This window comes from Haliotis cracherodii, unplaced genomic scaffold (genome assembly GCF_022045235.1).
Source record: "Haliotis cracherodii isolate W230 unplaced genomic scaffold, xgHalCrac1.p SCAF_7, whole genome shotgun sequence".
NCBI lineage: Eukaryota > Metazoa > Mollusca > Gastropoda > Lepetellida > Haliotidae > Haliotis > Haliotis cracherodii.
The window spans coordinates 49,800,993-49,816,580 of record NW_027266330.1 but is presented as its reverse complement, the minus strand read 5'-3'; the positions used below and the strand labels follow the sequence as shown (position 1 = coordinate 49,816,580).

Sequence of the window (15,588 nt, the reverse complement as noted above, 5' to 3'; positions counted from 1 at the left end):
GCAGCTAAAAAAATAGCCAGTCTCCATACAAAATCCAGCCCCCCAGAATACCAGGTGGTCGGTCCCTTAAGTCATGTGTCGCTGTCAGCATCACTTATCCCGGTTATCAAACCAGTACCTTTGGCCAGTGGTGTAGATATGGAGTGACCCAGTCGCTGTGTGAGGCACGAGCGATGTATCATGAATGTGTACACATGTGTAACCTGTACTTTCATTTTGACGAAGAAGCAAAAGGTGAGGCAGGTTCTCATGGTAACGTCAGAGCTGTGAAATCATTCTCGATAGATGGATTTCAGAGTAAGAGCTGGTAGGCGCTGGTAGGAGTCAGGAAGTTGTGTGAGCTGATCAATACTTGTGGGATGACATGTCTGGCTTTCATGCTTGTCAAATCTTACTGGTTGTTGTTTTACAGGATAGTGGAATGTATGTGGTGTTTTGAAATTGAACTACTGCAGCCATTTTCTTGCTGAAACCTTTTTTTTGAAAATCAGTTATTTCTTACTTCTTGAATATTTCAAATGTCACTATACAGTCACACATTGCTTAAAAGTGCATTCAAACACTGTTTCTCAAACCTTCAGTCAGTGTCCGAAATGGGGCGGTCGGGTAGCCTAGTGGTTAAAGCGTTAGCGTCCTGCCCGAGGCTAGTAACTTTTCTGTCGGGCTGCATGTAATTTTCCTCCCCTTGCCCTCCACTTGCTCGGCTGTCTGGTAGATAATTTTAATTTAAAATTACCGTATTCGATGTAATAAGCGCCAGGGGCACTCTCAAAATTAGAAATATATTATTAGAATATAATTTTGGTTAGAAAAAAAAACAGTTGAAAGATTGTAACTTTCGTAGTTTATGCTGACAGCTTGTAATGATACAAAAGAAAAGTATGTGCGTATCATACACGACAGATATATTTTCCAGAATTTAATTGCCCATAATTAAGGGTGCATATAACACACGAGTGCATATTATACAAAAATAAGTCTTGTGTACATTGATCAGTAGGGGTGCTAATTGGGGCTGTTCACTAGCCAATATATTAGCAAATATCGCCGTGGGCACTTATTAGAGCGGGGCGCTTATTACGGCGAATACGGTACTTACAATTCAGTTTTATTATAACTCCTTGTAGATTCTCAAGTAATTGTTTGCATCACTTTAACTGAATCAAGGTGCCATTTCTCTCTTATTTTTTTGCAAGTTTCCAATATTTTTGTCTGAATGTGGGCAGGTAGCTTTGAACATGGGCAGGCAACATTTATGGGACATCTGCCAAACTGTCTCTTTGGGTTTTAAAATTATTTCAAACACTGCCCTCAGTCTCTGAAAATATATAGGTACATTCCATGACAGTCAAGTTAAAAATAGATGCACAACATGATCAGTCACATGACATTACAGAAAGGAAGTTTACAAACTGCAGCCGATACATCATCAATGCATGCGATTGTTCTGATGCAAAATTATCATCAGATCAAGTTTGATAAAAATGCGCAATTGTGAAAAAAGTCAGTTTGGGGGTAATGGGAGGTCATCAGATCTTTGTGTAGCGCTAGCGAGAACTAAGATATCATTTTAATGAGATTGAGAAAAACTAGATGTTAGTCTACACTTGGGGCACCACACAAATAAGGAGGAACCTGAAAAAACATTAAACGAGAATTTATTCGAAGAAAAGGTCTACATTGATTACAAATGTCCAATAGACAAGACCCAAGTAATAAAAATGTACTGAATGCGTTAAAAAACTAGCAATACCCAATATGAATGATAACATGAATAAATACATTAAATCAAAACATTATCTGGAGCCCCTGGTCCGAAAATAAAACAGATGTACCGTAATTGACGTAATAAGCGTCCAGGGCGCTCTCAAAATTAGAAACAGGGGTCCCTTATTAGAATATAATTTTGATGAAAAAAAACAGTTGAAAGATTGTGAATTTTGTGGTTTATGCAGACAGCCTGAACTTATACAAAAGAAGAATCTGTGCGTATCATACACGACAGATATATTTTCCCGAATTTAATTGCCCATAATTAAGGATGCATATAACACATGAATGCGTTTAATACGCGAGTAAATAAGTCTTGTGTACATTGATCAATTGGAAGGGGTGCTAATTGGGATTGTTCACTAGCCAAAATATTAGCAAATATCGCCATGGGCACTTATTACATCAAATACGGTATTTCAGAAGTTTACATTTGATTGGCTCCAGGAGCTACCCATCCTTAATTTAGATTGGCCAGTCAAAGATCAGATACATAGTGTATCAGGAGCACTGGTTTACTGAAACTTATCATGAAATCATTTTTTACTACACTCCCAGGTGGAATTTCTACGTACATCCAAAATAGCTCTCCGTCTCGTAAACAAGGCGTGTAATCAACAACAAACACAATAAATGACATACAGCAGATATACAAATCAACACCACCACATATAATGAACCAATGGCCCATCAGAAGCCCATCAAATCTGTACCAACCTTGACTCAGAATGCTGAACTTGATAGGAATCTGCTTGATGCGGACTTGATAAAGGTAGTGCTGTCCACTGGGTGAGAGATCTCCCTTGATGAAAGTTGAACTTGTAGGTAGGCCTGGAGGAGCGATGTTGAGGTGCTGCTTGGCGGAATGGATGCCAGATGCTTTCTTGTAATTGATTTGCCAGACTGCAGCTTCGGCAGAGGATGTGGGATAGGAACGGGCAGACTTGATAATGATGTGGCTGAAATTCTTTAAACTTTGAATTGGGTTCCAAATCCTTGTGTTAGAGTGCCATTTTGGTTATGTTGATAATGATGATAATGGCTTGTTTAGAATACATTCCGGTGCCTAAAGTCACTTTTAAAATTTTTTATTTTTTTGGAACAAGTTTTTGGGGGCTTTTCACATATTTCACACAAGTGAACTGGACAAGCAGAGCTCCAGATAACATTTTGAGCATTTGAGTTTTTTAGGGTTTCTTTTTTTCACTCATCTATTCATCACTCTATTGGGTATTTCCCAAAATTAGTGAACATTTAAGATTTAAAAAAAAATGAAATAATGTTTTAGATGTATATAAGTTATAACTGTTCTAAATATAAAGGTTTGACTCAAAAAGTAAATTAGCTTGTGTTTTGGAAATTAGCTCCTTTGTATGCATTCTGAAAAAGCTTCACTTGTTATTTACAATGATTTATGCAAGCTGTTTTTATACATTTGAGTTTTTCATTTAATACATGCGTTTCTGTACCCAAGTTAATTGAAAGTAATTGGGTTTTGAATATTTTGAGGGGGGGGGATTTTATGCAAATACTGCTTATCTGTAACTCTGACAAGTATGTACCAAATACACACATATAAACATGCTTAACCACAGTAGGATTGACACTATAAACCCAGGGATTCTCAGATTGAAAAGGGTGTCAATCTTGATGGGAAGGAAATATGCCAGACTTTCTCTTTTACAACTGCTTATTATCTAGCTAATGGTTTTAAATGACATTCACCAGTAAAGAAGAGGCCCTTGAAGATCCGGAGTAGAATAGGTCTTTAGCAACCCACGCTTGCCGTAAAAGGCGACTATGCTTGCCGTAAGAGGCGACTAACGGGATCGGGAGGTCAGACACTGACTTGGTTGATGCATGTTATCGATCCCAATTGCTTGGATTGATGCTCATGTTGTCAATCACTGGATTGTCTGGTCCAGACTCGATTACTTACAGACCGCCGTCATATAGCTGGAATATTGCTGAGTGCGGCGTTAAACAACAAAGTAAAGAAGATGGATCATAAGTATTCTTTTTGCACTGTTGTATTCCAAGGGATTCACCTAAACTTCTAAATGGACTGTATATTTGTATGCAAACTGTACCGGAAAACATAATCATGATCATAATAAACAAGAAAAATAAATTGGATTAGCCTAATACCTGCAATAATGATACAGTTCCACAGCAACAACACAGAGCCACACACCAGCAGGAGATTGTTACCTCATCCGATACATCAAATTCCCATTCTCTGCTCCCTGGGGAGTATACATACATTTCATATCGCAAGCCAGACACGAAAACCTTTCTCTGTGTGATAATGTCGGCAACAATGGTTCCTGAAAGCCCCAGTGTAATGGGAATGTTGCATGTGGAACCAGCACTTTCAGGATGTGCATCATCAGGAATTGTGGCTTGTTCTCAAGTAGGCTGCTGTTTGTATGGAGGAGGGCTGTTGTGGAGCTATAGTGTAGGGATAGGGTTACAGTACTGCCTGTAATATGAATCAGTGGATGTGAGGCCATCTTCTTACTTTTCACTCTTAAGATTGATGCTTCAGGATAGAATTCCGGTTTGTGCCATGTTAAAGGTGGCTTGAGAGTGTGGACTTGACTGTAGGTTGTGTCTTATGTTAAGGATGGCTTGAGAGCGTGGTATGCGGACTGGACTGTAGGTTGTGTCCCATGTTAAAGGTGGCTTGAGAGCTAGGTATGTGGACTTGACTGTAGGTTGTGTCTTATGTTGAAATTAGCTTGATTGCATGGTATGTGGACGTGACTGTAGGTTGTGTCCCATGTTAAAGGTGGCTTTAGAGCATGGTATGTGGACTTGATTGTAGGTTGTGTCTTATGTTAAAGGTGGCTTGAGAGCGTGGTATGTGGACTTGACTGTAGGTTGTGTCCCATGTTAAAGGTATCTTGAGAGCGTGGTATGTGGACTTGACTGTAGGTTGTGTCCCATGTTAAAGGTGGCTTGAGAGCGTGGTATGTGGACTTGACTGTAGGTTGTGTCCCATGTTTAAGGTGGCTTGAGAGTGTGGTATGTGGACTTGACTGTAGGTTGTGTCCCATGTTAAAGGTGGCTTGAGAGCATGGTCTGTGGACTTGACTGTAGGTTGTGTCCCATGTTGAAGGTGGCTTGAGAGCGTGGTATGTGGACTTGACTGTAGGTTGTGTCCCATGTTAAAGGTGGCTTGAGAGCGTGGTATGTGGACTTGACTGTAGGTTGTGTCCCATGTTAAGGATGGCTTGAGAGCGTGGTATGTGGACTTGACTGTAGGTTGTGTCCGATGTTAAAGGTGGCTTGAGAGCGTGGTATGTGGACTTGACTGTAGGTTGTGTCCCATGTTAAAGGTGGCTTGAGAGCGTGGTATGCGGACTTGACTGTAGGTTGTGTCCGATGTTAAAGGTGGCTTGAGAGCGTGGTATGTGGACTTGATTGTAGGTTGTGTCTTATGTTAAAGGTGGCTTGAGAGCGTGGTATGTGGACTTGACTGTAGGTTGTGTCCCATGTTAATGGTAGCTTGAGAGCGTGGTATGTGGACTTGACTGTAGGTTGTGTCCCATGTTAAAGGTGGATTGAGAGCGTGGTATGTGAACTTGACTGTAGGTTGTGTCCCATGTTTAAGGTGGCTTGAGAGTGTGGTATGTGGACTTGACTGTAGGTTGTGTCCCATGTTAAAGGTAGCTTGAGAGCATGGTCTGTGGACTTGACTGTAGGTTGTGTCCCATGTTGAAGGTGGCTTGAGAGCGTGGTATGTGGACTTGACTGTAGGTTGTGTCCCATGTTAAAGGTAGCTTGAGAGCGTGGTATGTGGACTTGACTGTAGGTTGTGTCCCATGTTAAGGATGGCTTGAGAGCTAGGTATGTGGACTTGACTGTAGGTTGTGTCCCATGTTAAAGGTGGCTTGAGAGCGTGGTATGTGGACTTGACTGTAGGTTGTGTCCCATGTTAAAGGTGGCTTGAGAGCATGGTATGTGGACTTGACTGTAGGTTGTGTCCCATGTTAAAGGTGGCTTGAGAGCGTGGTATGTGGACTTGACTGTAGGTTGTGTCCCATGTTGAAGATGGCTTGAGAGCGTGGTATGTGGATTTGACTTTAGGTTGTGTCCAATGTTGAAGGTGGCTTGAGAGGTCAAACATTTAGTCCAGTTAAATTATTTACAAAAAAATATCTTTAAAATAACAAATAAAATTCCAAAACAATGGTTAATGGAGCTGATGCAATCTAGACTTGCCAAATCATTCTAGACTTCTTTAATATGTTCTCTAGTGCCTGGGGGACCAACTTTGTTTTTACCAGACACACAATATTGCATCATATATGCATGTACACATTGAGAATTGATAAAGTCAGGGGACTCAATAATTATGGCTGTTTGAATAATTACATTTTTCAATGTTGTAGATTACATGTTACATTCATGTAAAATAACATTTCTATTCTGTGAGAAATACACTGAAGTTCTGTGATAGGCTTCTCATCAGTAATATTCCTGGAAATCAAGTGAAGCATTCCACATGCTGCCCACATCACTGGAGAGTGACACTTACCGTATTCGACGTAATAAGCACTCTAATAAGCACCCTCGGCGATATTTGCTAACATATTGGCTAGTGAACAATCCCAATTAGCACCCCTTCCGATTGATCAATGTACACAAGACTTATTTATTCGCGTATAATACGCACTCGTGTGTTATATGCACCTTAAATATGGGCAATTAAATTCTGGAAAAATATATCTATCACATATAAACATTTCAGGCTGTCGGCATAAACAATTAAATTTATCTTTCAACTCTGTTTTTTTTTCCACCAAAATAATATTCTAATAAGAGCCTCCATATTTCTAATTTTGAGAGCGCCCAGGGCACTTATTACGTCAGATACGGTATGTTCATTTACCAAATCAGTTGAGAACAAAAGCTCTTTAGAACATGTTGAGACAGTATTATTCTGTATTAATACTATAATACTGTAACTGCTGTAAAAAAGGTTGTATTAATTTTGATCTTTAACCAAACATTCAAAGATTCCCCCCCTATTCTTCCTGTGTTCCCAAGTTAAGTTTACTGTCAAAACATTTTATAAGTTTTTTTAGCATGTTTTTGCATGTATTTCCCAATGACTTTTCAATTTGGCATTAAAAAAATCAAATCATTAGAATTTGGCAACCCTAACATGTTAACATTATCAAGTATGAGTTCCTGGGAATTCCAAACACAAACCAGATGTCTCTAATTAGAAAGCATCCCAACAATTTGAGTATGCATCCAGAATACCACCATCCAAGCTGAAATCTGCCTCCGCATAACAAAATGCACACATCAAATATTCCAAATTGTCTCGATCGGCATCACGCTACTCATTGTTATTCTGCTCGGTGTGGAAAAAACGCTCAGCTTGTAAAGTTCAGCCTATCATTATCGACGTGAATTGCATGATGAGGTAATACCGACTCCGGAATCCCCCCATCTCCCTATCTCCATCCTGACTACAGGTCCCAACAGCCCACGCTGAATCCGGATGAGACTTGCGTTAACACTGATTTCTGTTCATAATATTTTTGTCATTTTAGTGATAGCTATTTGACATGTCAGAGCATTTCTTCATCTGAGCACTCTCTTAACAGATGTTGCAATCATTATGAGTTGGCCAGATGGTTGAGGAGAAAAATGGCTGTTAACTTTAATTTTCATCTAGAACATTTAAGGTCTATATAAAGAGTAAATCAGTGTTAGAAATTGACACTAGTCCTGTAGTCCTTGCCAAACTGCCCAATAGTTAAGGTATCATAAGGACAAGTAGAAATTCACCATTTTTACAGGTTTTGCTATATGTTATCATTTTAAGGACTAGTGGGGTAAAAATGTTAGTTTCTACCGCTGTAAATATTCATATTTTGAGGAAAAAGTAAAAACTTTTGGGTCAGAATGGTTATAAAGCTTTCAGATGTTTTTCTGATTAACATTTTTATTATGCAAAAATCACTAGGTACAATAACTTTAACCTTGTGTGTAAAACATAGCAAGATCAGATCAAATTCATAAGACTTTCAGTTAAATCAATTTATAATTCTTACCGTTTGTTGTCAGTTTCAACAGCAAAGCCATAGTAAGTTTGAAGCAGGCTGTTTGTTGCCTAGGATCCGGTTCCTCAAGACCCACTTGCAGTTCTCTGCTAGTCCTGTTGGTGTCTCTCCCCTCTCTCTCTGTCTCTGTTATTTTTAGCTTGTAAGACAGTCAGCACCTGCAGATGAGAATCTTCAATTAAACCTATGTGAGGGACTCTCTAGCATATAGTTGTCCCAGCCAATCAGAGCCGAGCTCTCATATCTACTAGGAAAGCAGGGATGTGTGAGTGTGTTGGCTAAGTGTGGAGACAGAGTGGATGGTTGATGAGACTGTGTGGTGATGGAGTCGGGATAAGGGAGGGTTCTCTGGATGAGTTTCTGTTTAATCCTGTGAAGGAGGAACTGGACATCAAAGGATAGGATTTCCGACTTGGATCTTGTGGAGAAATTAACCACAGTGTGTCCCTTCCAGGATTGTGTTTTGCAAACAGCTGAAAGTTTAAGTTGTGTTTTTTGGTGATTTTTTAAAAAAGGTTTTGTGTGTAAGGAGGTTTTGAGGAAGTAGTGTTCAAAGCTGATAAGAGAGCTATATAGGAAGAGTCTGTTAACCAAGCTGATACAGTGAGTCAGTGACACAGTTTCAAAACTGCCGGACAGTTTGGTCGTTTGGGATGTGATTCCAAGGAAACAGGTTTCGGATGAGAGGTTTTTCGAGGATGCTATTAAAAGTGCTATCTTGCCTTCCACGTGGGATTGGTATATCATGACTGGCTAGTTAAGTTAGGAGGAACTTGTGTGTCATTTATGTGCGAGGATTATATATCCTTGATGAGAAATCCTTCTCCTGACAGTTTAACCTTTGTAAGTGTAAAAGGTTGAACTGGTGCGTTTGTGTGAATCTCTGCCCCAGTGAATGATCAGGGCTAATTTTTTGCAAAATTGATCGATTTTTTTTTGGCGATCAAGATGAGTCGGGTGGACAGCTCAGAATACCCTGATGACTATATTGAAATTGTGAATGAAATAAATGACTTTATCGCATCTCTCACGGGTTCCCCCGCAGATGCGAGCGCTAGCAGCGGAACAGGAAGTCAGATCAGCCATTGTGAGGAAGCGTGTCGTGACAGCGTTGAGAATGACTATGAGCCTATAGAGTCAATCATCCCGCTCCCACAGTACGTGGCCCACCACAACCCCACCCCGCCACCACCCCCACCAATCAGGCCCAAGTTCATCAAGATGTCAGAGGGCATGCCGAAACATGTCAAGGCCGTCCACAATTTCAAGGGAAGTAACAATGATGAGGTAAGTCGATATATTTTTTGTCTCATGTTTTACAGCAAAGAATCGATTTGAATAAATATTTGGTGTTTATGTCTGATTTTTGATAGAATTGTACCCTTTTGCACATTCCGAGTTAGAAAAGGCAATGGGGCGGTCGGGTAGCCTAGTGGTTAAAGCGTTCGTCACGCCAAAGACCCGGGTTTGATTCTGTACATGGGTACAATGTGTGAAGCCAATTTCTGGTGTCCCCCGCCATGATATTGCTGGAATATTGCTAAAAGGGGCGTAAAACCATACTCACTCACTAGAAAAGGCAGGGATGGAAATTAACCAATAACACCTGAGCAGTGATTAGGTACAGCAATTAGGGCTGGGACGGGTAACTCGGGTACCCAGGTCAGGTTTGTCCTGAGAAGGACCCGGGTACCCAGAGGACTATCCGGACCCATGTTTAGTCACGTGATATATTGTTTAATGACAAAAACTCACTTTAGGTCAGTGGTTACTTCAAGTCGCTAATGTTCACATTTCTTTCTGATGATGCACACATTCCTTTTGACTAGTATACGTTCGAGCAAAGATAAAGCTTCAATTTCAGTGTACGCATGATCTGATTGTTTGATACATGTACATAAATAGTTTTTGCCAGGGCTGCGGTAAAACAATTCCCAATCAGACATTTTATTCCCAACTCGTGAGACCTGCAGCGGGTACCTGGGTAGGGTCGGGTAATAGGGGGTCGGTTACCCGGGTAGTAAATTTGGACTCATCCCTGCCCAAACAGTAATACACCCAAAAATGTCTGAAATTCTACAAAACCTTGGAATACCTTCAACATTAACAAAACTGGTCCGGGTTAGCAGGCTACTAGTGCTGAATTCCATCTCTGATAGGTTCCTAGTACATCAGTTGTGGCCGGTGACAATTGGATCAGGTTGTCAGGCGATGATGCTGATGTCACCTTACCCTGATGGCATGGAATGTTGTTCCGAATGTCGACCACTAGTTTGTCTGGCCATGATTGCTTATATAGGTCACCATGAAACAATTTGAGTATTGCTAACTGCATTGTGAAACAACAAGAACTGTATGAACATACTTAAGGCGCTCCCAGAGACTTTGGGGAGATAGATGAAGTCTACATTTATCAAGGAATTACCTGCTTGAAAAACATCTTTTCTATAGCATGTTGTACACCATTTGAAAGGCCTGATCCTTCTGTTTATAGATAGGAAAGTTTACTTACCATAAAAGGCGACTAACGGGATCGGGTGGTCAGGCTCGCTGACTTAGTTGATGCATGTCATCGATCCCAATCGCGTGGATTGATGCTCATGATATCAATCACTGGATTGTCTGGTACAGACTCGATTATTTACAGACCGCCGTCATGTAGCTGGAATATTGCTGAGTGCAGTGTTAAACAAACAGACAATCTCACGTGCATGCAGGTCACTGTGTGTAGTGCAATAAGCTTGAGCCTCACGTTAAACCCCATTTCACCTCACCCCACCTTAAAAAACCCAAAATTCCCCAATAACTCGCCTGTGAAGAATGAGAATAGCATGACAACAGTAGTTGTGGTGAAAATAGTACCTTAAGATATCTTGGAGAACAAGTAAAGATAATGGTAAAAAGGTAACTGATATTGTAGACAAATGGCTGTTGTTGCCAAAACTCTTCACGCGCAACATGCATCCTTAGCAGTGTGGATGTTGGGCAACAAATACCGTACTCGACGTAATAAGCGCCCATGGCCCTCTCAAAATTAGATATAGGGGGCTCTTATTAGAATATTATGTTGGTGGAAAAAAACAGAGTTGAAAGATAAATTTTGTGGTTTATGCTGACAGCCTGAAATGTTTATATACGAGAGATACATTTTTCCAGAATTTAATTGCCCATAATTAAGGATGCATATAACACATGAATGCGTATTTTATGCGAATAAATACGTCTTGTGTACATTGATCAATCGGAAGGGGTGCTAATAGGTATTGTTCACCAGCCAATATATTAGCAAATATCGCCGTGGGCGCTAATTAGAGCGGGGCGCTGATTACGTCGAATACGGTACTAGCCCACAAGCTACAATGGGGAATAACTCTTTCTGTTCATCTGACATTTGGGGCTTTCTTCAATATTTTTGTGAGGTGCTCTCACATTCCTGGGTCTGATATGGGATATCATTTGTAGCAGGAGGTGTAAGACAAGGCGTGATTGATATGCTGAGTGCACTGCTGGAAGAAAGATATACAGAACACACATTTTCCTGAAGAAAAAAAACATGTTTGTAAATAAGACGTTGTTTTGAATACAGTCGTGCCCCGCTTATACAGACTTCAGATATCCGGAAACCTCGGTTCCCGGACGATTTTCATTCAAAACGAAATAATTACTATATAAATTTACCCGTATATACGGAAATTCAGTTTCCGGAACCGGACGGTCATTTTCATACACAAATCACTGAAATGCACACAAAATTGTCTCACTTATCCGGACAATACACTTCCGCTGGTGGTAATCCTTCTGCTGGTGGTAATCCTTTGATTCGTGAGAAGTCAATTAACCAAGTGACACATTATTGTTGAAAATTCAAACCTCAAAATGTGGTAAAGTTCAAACTTCCATGACAGACTTTTTGAAACGCGTATGAATAAAGATTGAATGGATGTATCTGTTTGCTCTCTCATCTGTCATGAGTTGCATAATTGAAGGGAAGTAACTCTTCCAGTAAGAAGCTGGTTTCAGTTATACGGAAATTCGTTTATACGGACGAATTGTGAAATGACGCAAGTGTCCGTATAAACGAGGCACGACTGTATTTGGTTTACAATGTTCTCCATATATTTTATATTTGGTGGCCGGAATGGAAATATTGATATTTCTAAAAAAAAAAAATTCAAAATGATTTTGTAAAAGAATTGTCTCTTTAATTGGGGAACAATTAAAGGGGATGTTTTTTATGTCAGGTCAAATTGTTACTTTGTATCCTGTATTGACCTGGAACCCCCCAAGAATCATCACCCTCACTTTGATGGAAGGATTCCGTGATTTCATGAAATGTCCACGAGAATCTGACACAAGAACAAATAATTGTGAGCAATTTTGTTTCCTCTCAAAGCATCCTTTAAATGTTTATTCGTTGTGTTGGACCAGACTTCAGGTTGTTCAGGGTCATTTTATCCAAAATAACTTTTGTTAAATTTATTCATCGATCATGGCTTAACCCTTCTGAATGTGAGGTCGAAACACTGAAACAAATATTTTTGATTCATTTGCTGCAGTTCATCACAGAATCTGAGTCCTTGAAATTGCAAAATTCTCACTTGCCCTTCATAACCCATTTTGACCCTTGCTGACCTTGACTGTGACCTTACTTGACCCCATCTGACCCCATCTGACCCCATCTGAACCCTATGAGGATATCATGTAAATGTTTATCAATGGAGATTGCAATGAACTTTACAAAGTAGCTAAACATCACTTCGTGAATTGACATCCTCTGCGAATTGACATCCTCTGCGCCATCTTGAAGTTCCAGCAGTCTGACATACAAAGGATGCTTGTGACAGTGGAAGTGTTGTGATAGGGACCATGTGCCAATAGAGGCAGATGGTAACACATGTCTTGCCTAAACAGATGCTGGCATTTGGTGGTCTATCATCTTGATCACTGGAGATTAGATAGACACTACAGCACTGCTGACTGCACTCTCAGCATCAGATGATACAAATACCTCATATCTCTTGTGATGTGAAGTAGATTTGAATGTTCTTTTGGGAACAAATTCTTAAAGGATTAAAGGAACCAAACCGAAATTAGATATACTTTTAAAATTGTTTAAAAACATATATTCAATCGAGAGATTTATTGCTATAATAAAGGATGACAAAAGTAACTTTATTCTCAGCTTTTGATTCATAGCTCTCTGTTGATACATGATATGTTTGAGTCTGACTGTGTTGCAACCGTGTTGGTTTGAAATTGGACAATGTTTGTTTCCAACCCTTTAATTTTCTAAAGAGTGTATTGTGCCATTCTATGCAATCCGAAATATGTCTTTGACGGAATACTGTATTAATCTACAACTCTGGGAACAATAAAAACGTTTATAAAAGGAAAAAAAAAAAAGGTATCACACATGAAAAAAAAAAAAAAAAGAAAAAAAAAAAAAATTCTTAAAGGAAAGAACACAGGTTTAGGTTCAGTTAACAGAATGCATCAGTGTGGTAGTTGTGTATCTCTATCCCTGAACCATTTTATTTTCCCTTCCGCCTAGCCCCAGACTGTCATACAGACCCTGAAACAAATATATCCAATACAGCCCATGCAGTGTTGTGAGGTGAGGTGAGGTGAAATGGGGTTTAACGTCGCGTCCAAGATTATTGCACTTATAAAGCGACATGCATGCACGTGTGTGTGTGTGTGGCTGCTTGTACTAGACCGGACTAATGCCGATTTATAGTGCTAGCTCACTGAGATACCATGCCACAGTTTAACATAAATACCCCACTCAGACACAGTATACTGACTCCGAGCCGACCAGTCCTTGTTTTAACCCCTTAATGTCGAGCGGCAGACAGGGTAACAACAAGTACCATCTTTTAACGTCTTTTGGTATGATGCGGACGGGGATCAAACTCCGGACCTTCCGCTTTCGGGGCAGATGCTCTACCACTAGACCACGGAGACGGTTGTGAACCTCAAACAACCATGACGCTATGATCATGGATTTGCCTTGAATATGTTTCTGGATTTGTCATCACTATACACATGCATGTTGCTTTCACCAAAGAGGTAAACATTTAGACCTGCACAAATTCTTTCATGCCTCTCAAGCTGAGGGGCGGTCGGGTAGCCTAGTGGTTAAAGCGTTTGCTCGTCACGCCAAAGACCTGGGTTGGATTCCCGACATGGGTACAATGTCTGAAGCCCATTTCTGGTGTCCCCCACGTTGATATTGCTGGAATATTGCTAAAAGCGGCGTAAAACCGTACTCACTCACTCACTCAAGCTGAGTATACTAAAAGCAAGTCTAGATCAAACTAAACCAAGTCTAGTTTCCTTGATTATGAAAACAGCAGAAAAGGAAAGGTTCTTTTGTAGTTCTAAGTAAAAAATGCATTTGTTATAAAAAAAATGTTTTCAGAGACGAAGTGTTAGTCTGTGTAAGGCAACATTCAGCATGGGCTATTGACCTGCATGATTCTGCTGATTGTGAGATGCACAACAAGACGAGGGACTTGTACACAACAATGTTCAGGAAGGAAGTCTGCAGGAAATTAATGTCCACTTAACAAATAGTTCCACTTCATTGTTTCCTGGTACTTGTCAAGTCACTCAAGTTAATATCTGTTGAGAATGACATTTGGTTGTTGTGAAATAAATCAACATTGCAATGTAAGTTAATCCACTTAAGCATCGATGAGAAGTAGGGTTGCAGATGTTGGTGTGCCTTCAGCCATTGATGATGAATGCTTGGGCAGATCATGGAAAGGGTGGACACGGGTGGACGAGTCATCGAAGATGCCGCAATTCAGAGTATACAAGTATATCCTAAGTCACCTTGTTGTTGGATTGTTGTTTAATGCCGCACTCAGCAATATTCCGGCTATATGACGGTGGTCTGTAAATAATCGAGTCTGGAACAGACAATCCAGTGATTGATATCATGAGCATCGATCCACGAGCCTGACCACCAGATCCCGTTAGTCGCCTTTAACGACAAGCATGGGTTGCTGAAGACCTATTCTACCCCGGATCTTCATGGGTCCGTAAGTCACCTATTACAAATACAAGGGTTAATATGAATTAACTCTGTGGGGGTCCTGGTTTTGAGTAAGTGCCCTGCATACTAAACTATACAAACAATTTCTCTTGACGACGCCATCTTGTCTTCTAGCAGACGAGTCAATATTCATCATGTGACAGGTAAATACTGATCATGTATTGAGTCAATATTCGAGGTCAGTCACATGATTTCAGACCCGTGAAGATCCGTGGTAGAATAGGTCTTCAGCAACCCATGCTTGTTGTAAAAGGCGTCTATGCTTGTCATAAGAGGTGACTAACGGGATCTGGTGGTCAGACTCGATGACTTGGTTGATGAATGTCATCGTATCAAAATTCCGTCGATCGACGCTCGTGATATCAATCACTGGATTGTCTGGTCCAGACTTGATTATTTACAGACCTCCATCATATTGCCGATTTCAGGGTATACATGAAAATGTATTGTTTCGTCACGTGGTGCAGATTAAGAAATGGAATTGCAAGATTCTTAATAGAAGTATAACAATGGTTGTTAAAGGTGACTAAATGTATCGTGAAGGCAGACCAGTGACTTAAAAAGCCAGCTGATGGGTTAGCACAGGGGGTAAACAGTTTGCTCATGATGGCGACGGTCCTGGTTTGATTCCCACATTGATGAGTACATCAATGGTGCAAATCCTAAACTACGTGT

General features: G+C 40.3%; 1 protein-coding gene across 1 annotated transcript in view; it reads left to right on the top strand.

Annotated features, from left to right (window-relative positions):
• The first annotated feature begins 8,118 nt into the window (after window positions 1-8,118).
• The window catches only part of LOC139448524 (rho guanine nucleotide exchange factor 7-like), an 85,005-nt gene continuing 77,535 nt past the window's right edge, over window positions 8,119-15,588 (top strand). Inside the window, exon 1 of the mRNA XM_071230079.1 lies at window positions 8,119-9,140. Within this exon, the coding sequence (XP_071086180.1) occupies window positions 8,802-9,140 (339 nt within the window). The 5' untranslated portion in view covers window positions 8,119-8,801. The remainder of the gene's footprint in view (window positions 9,141-15,588) is intronic.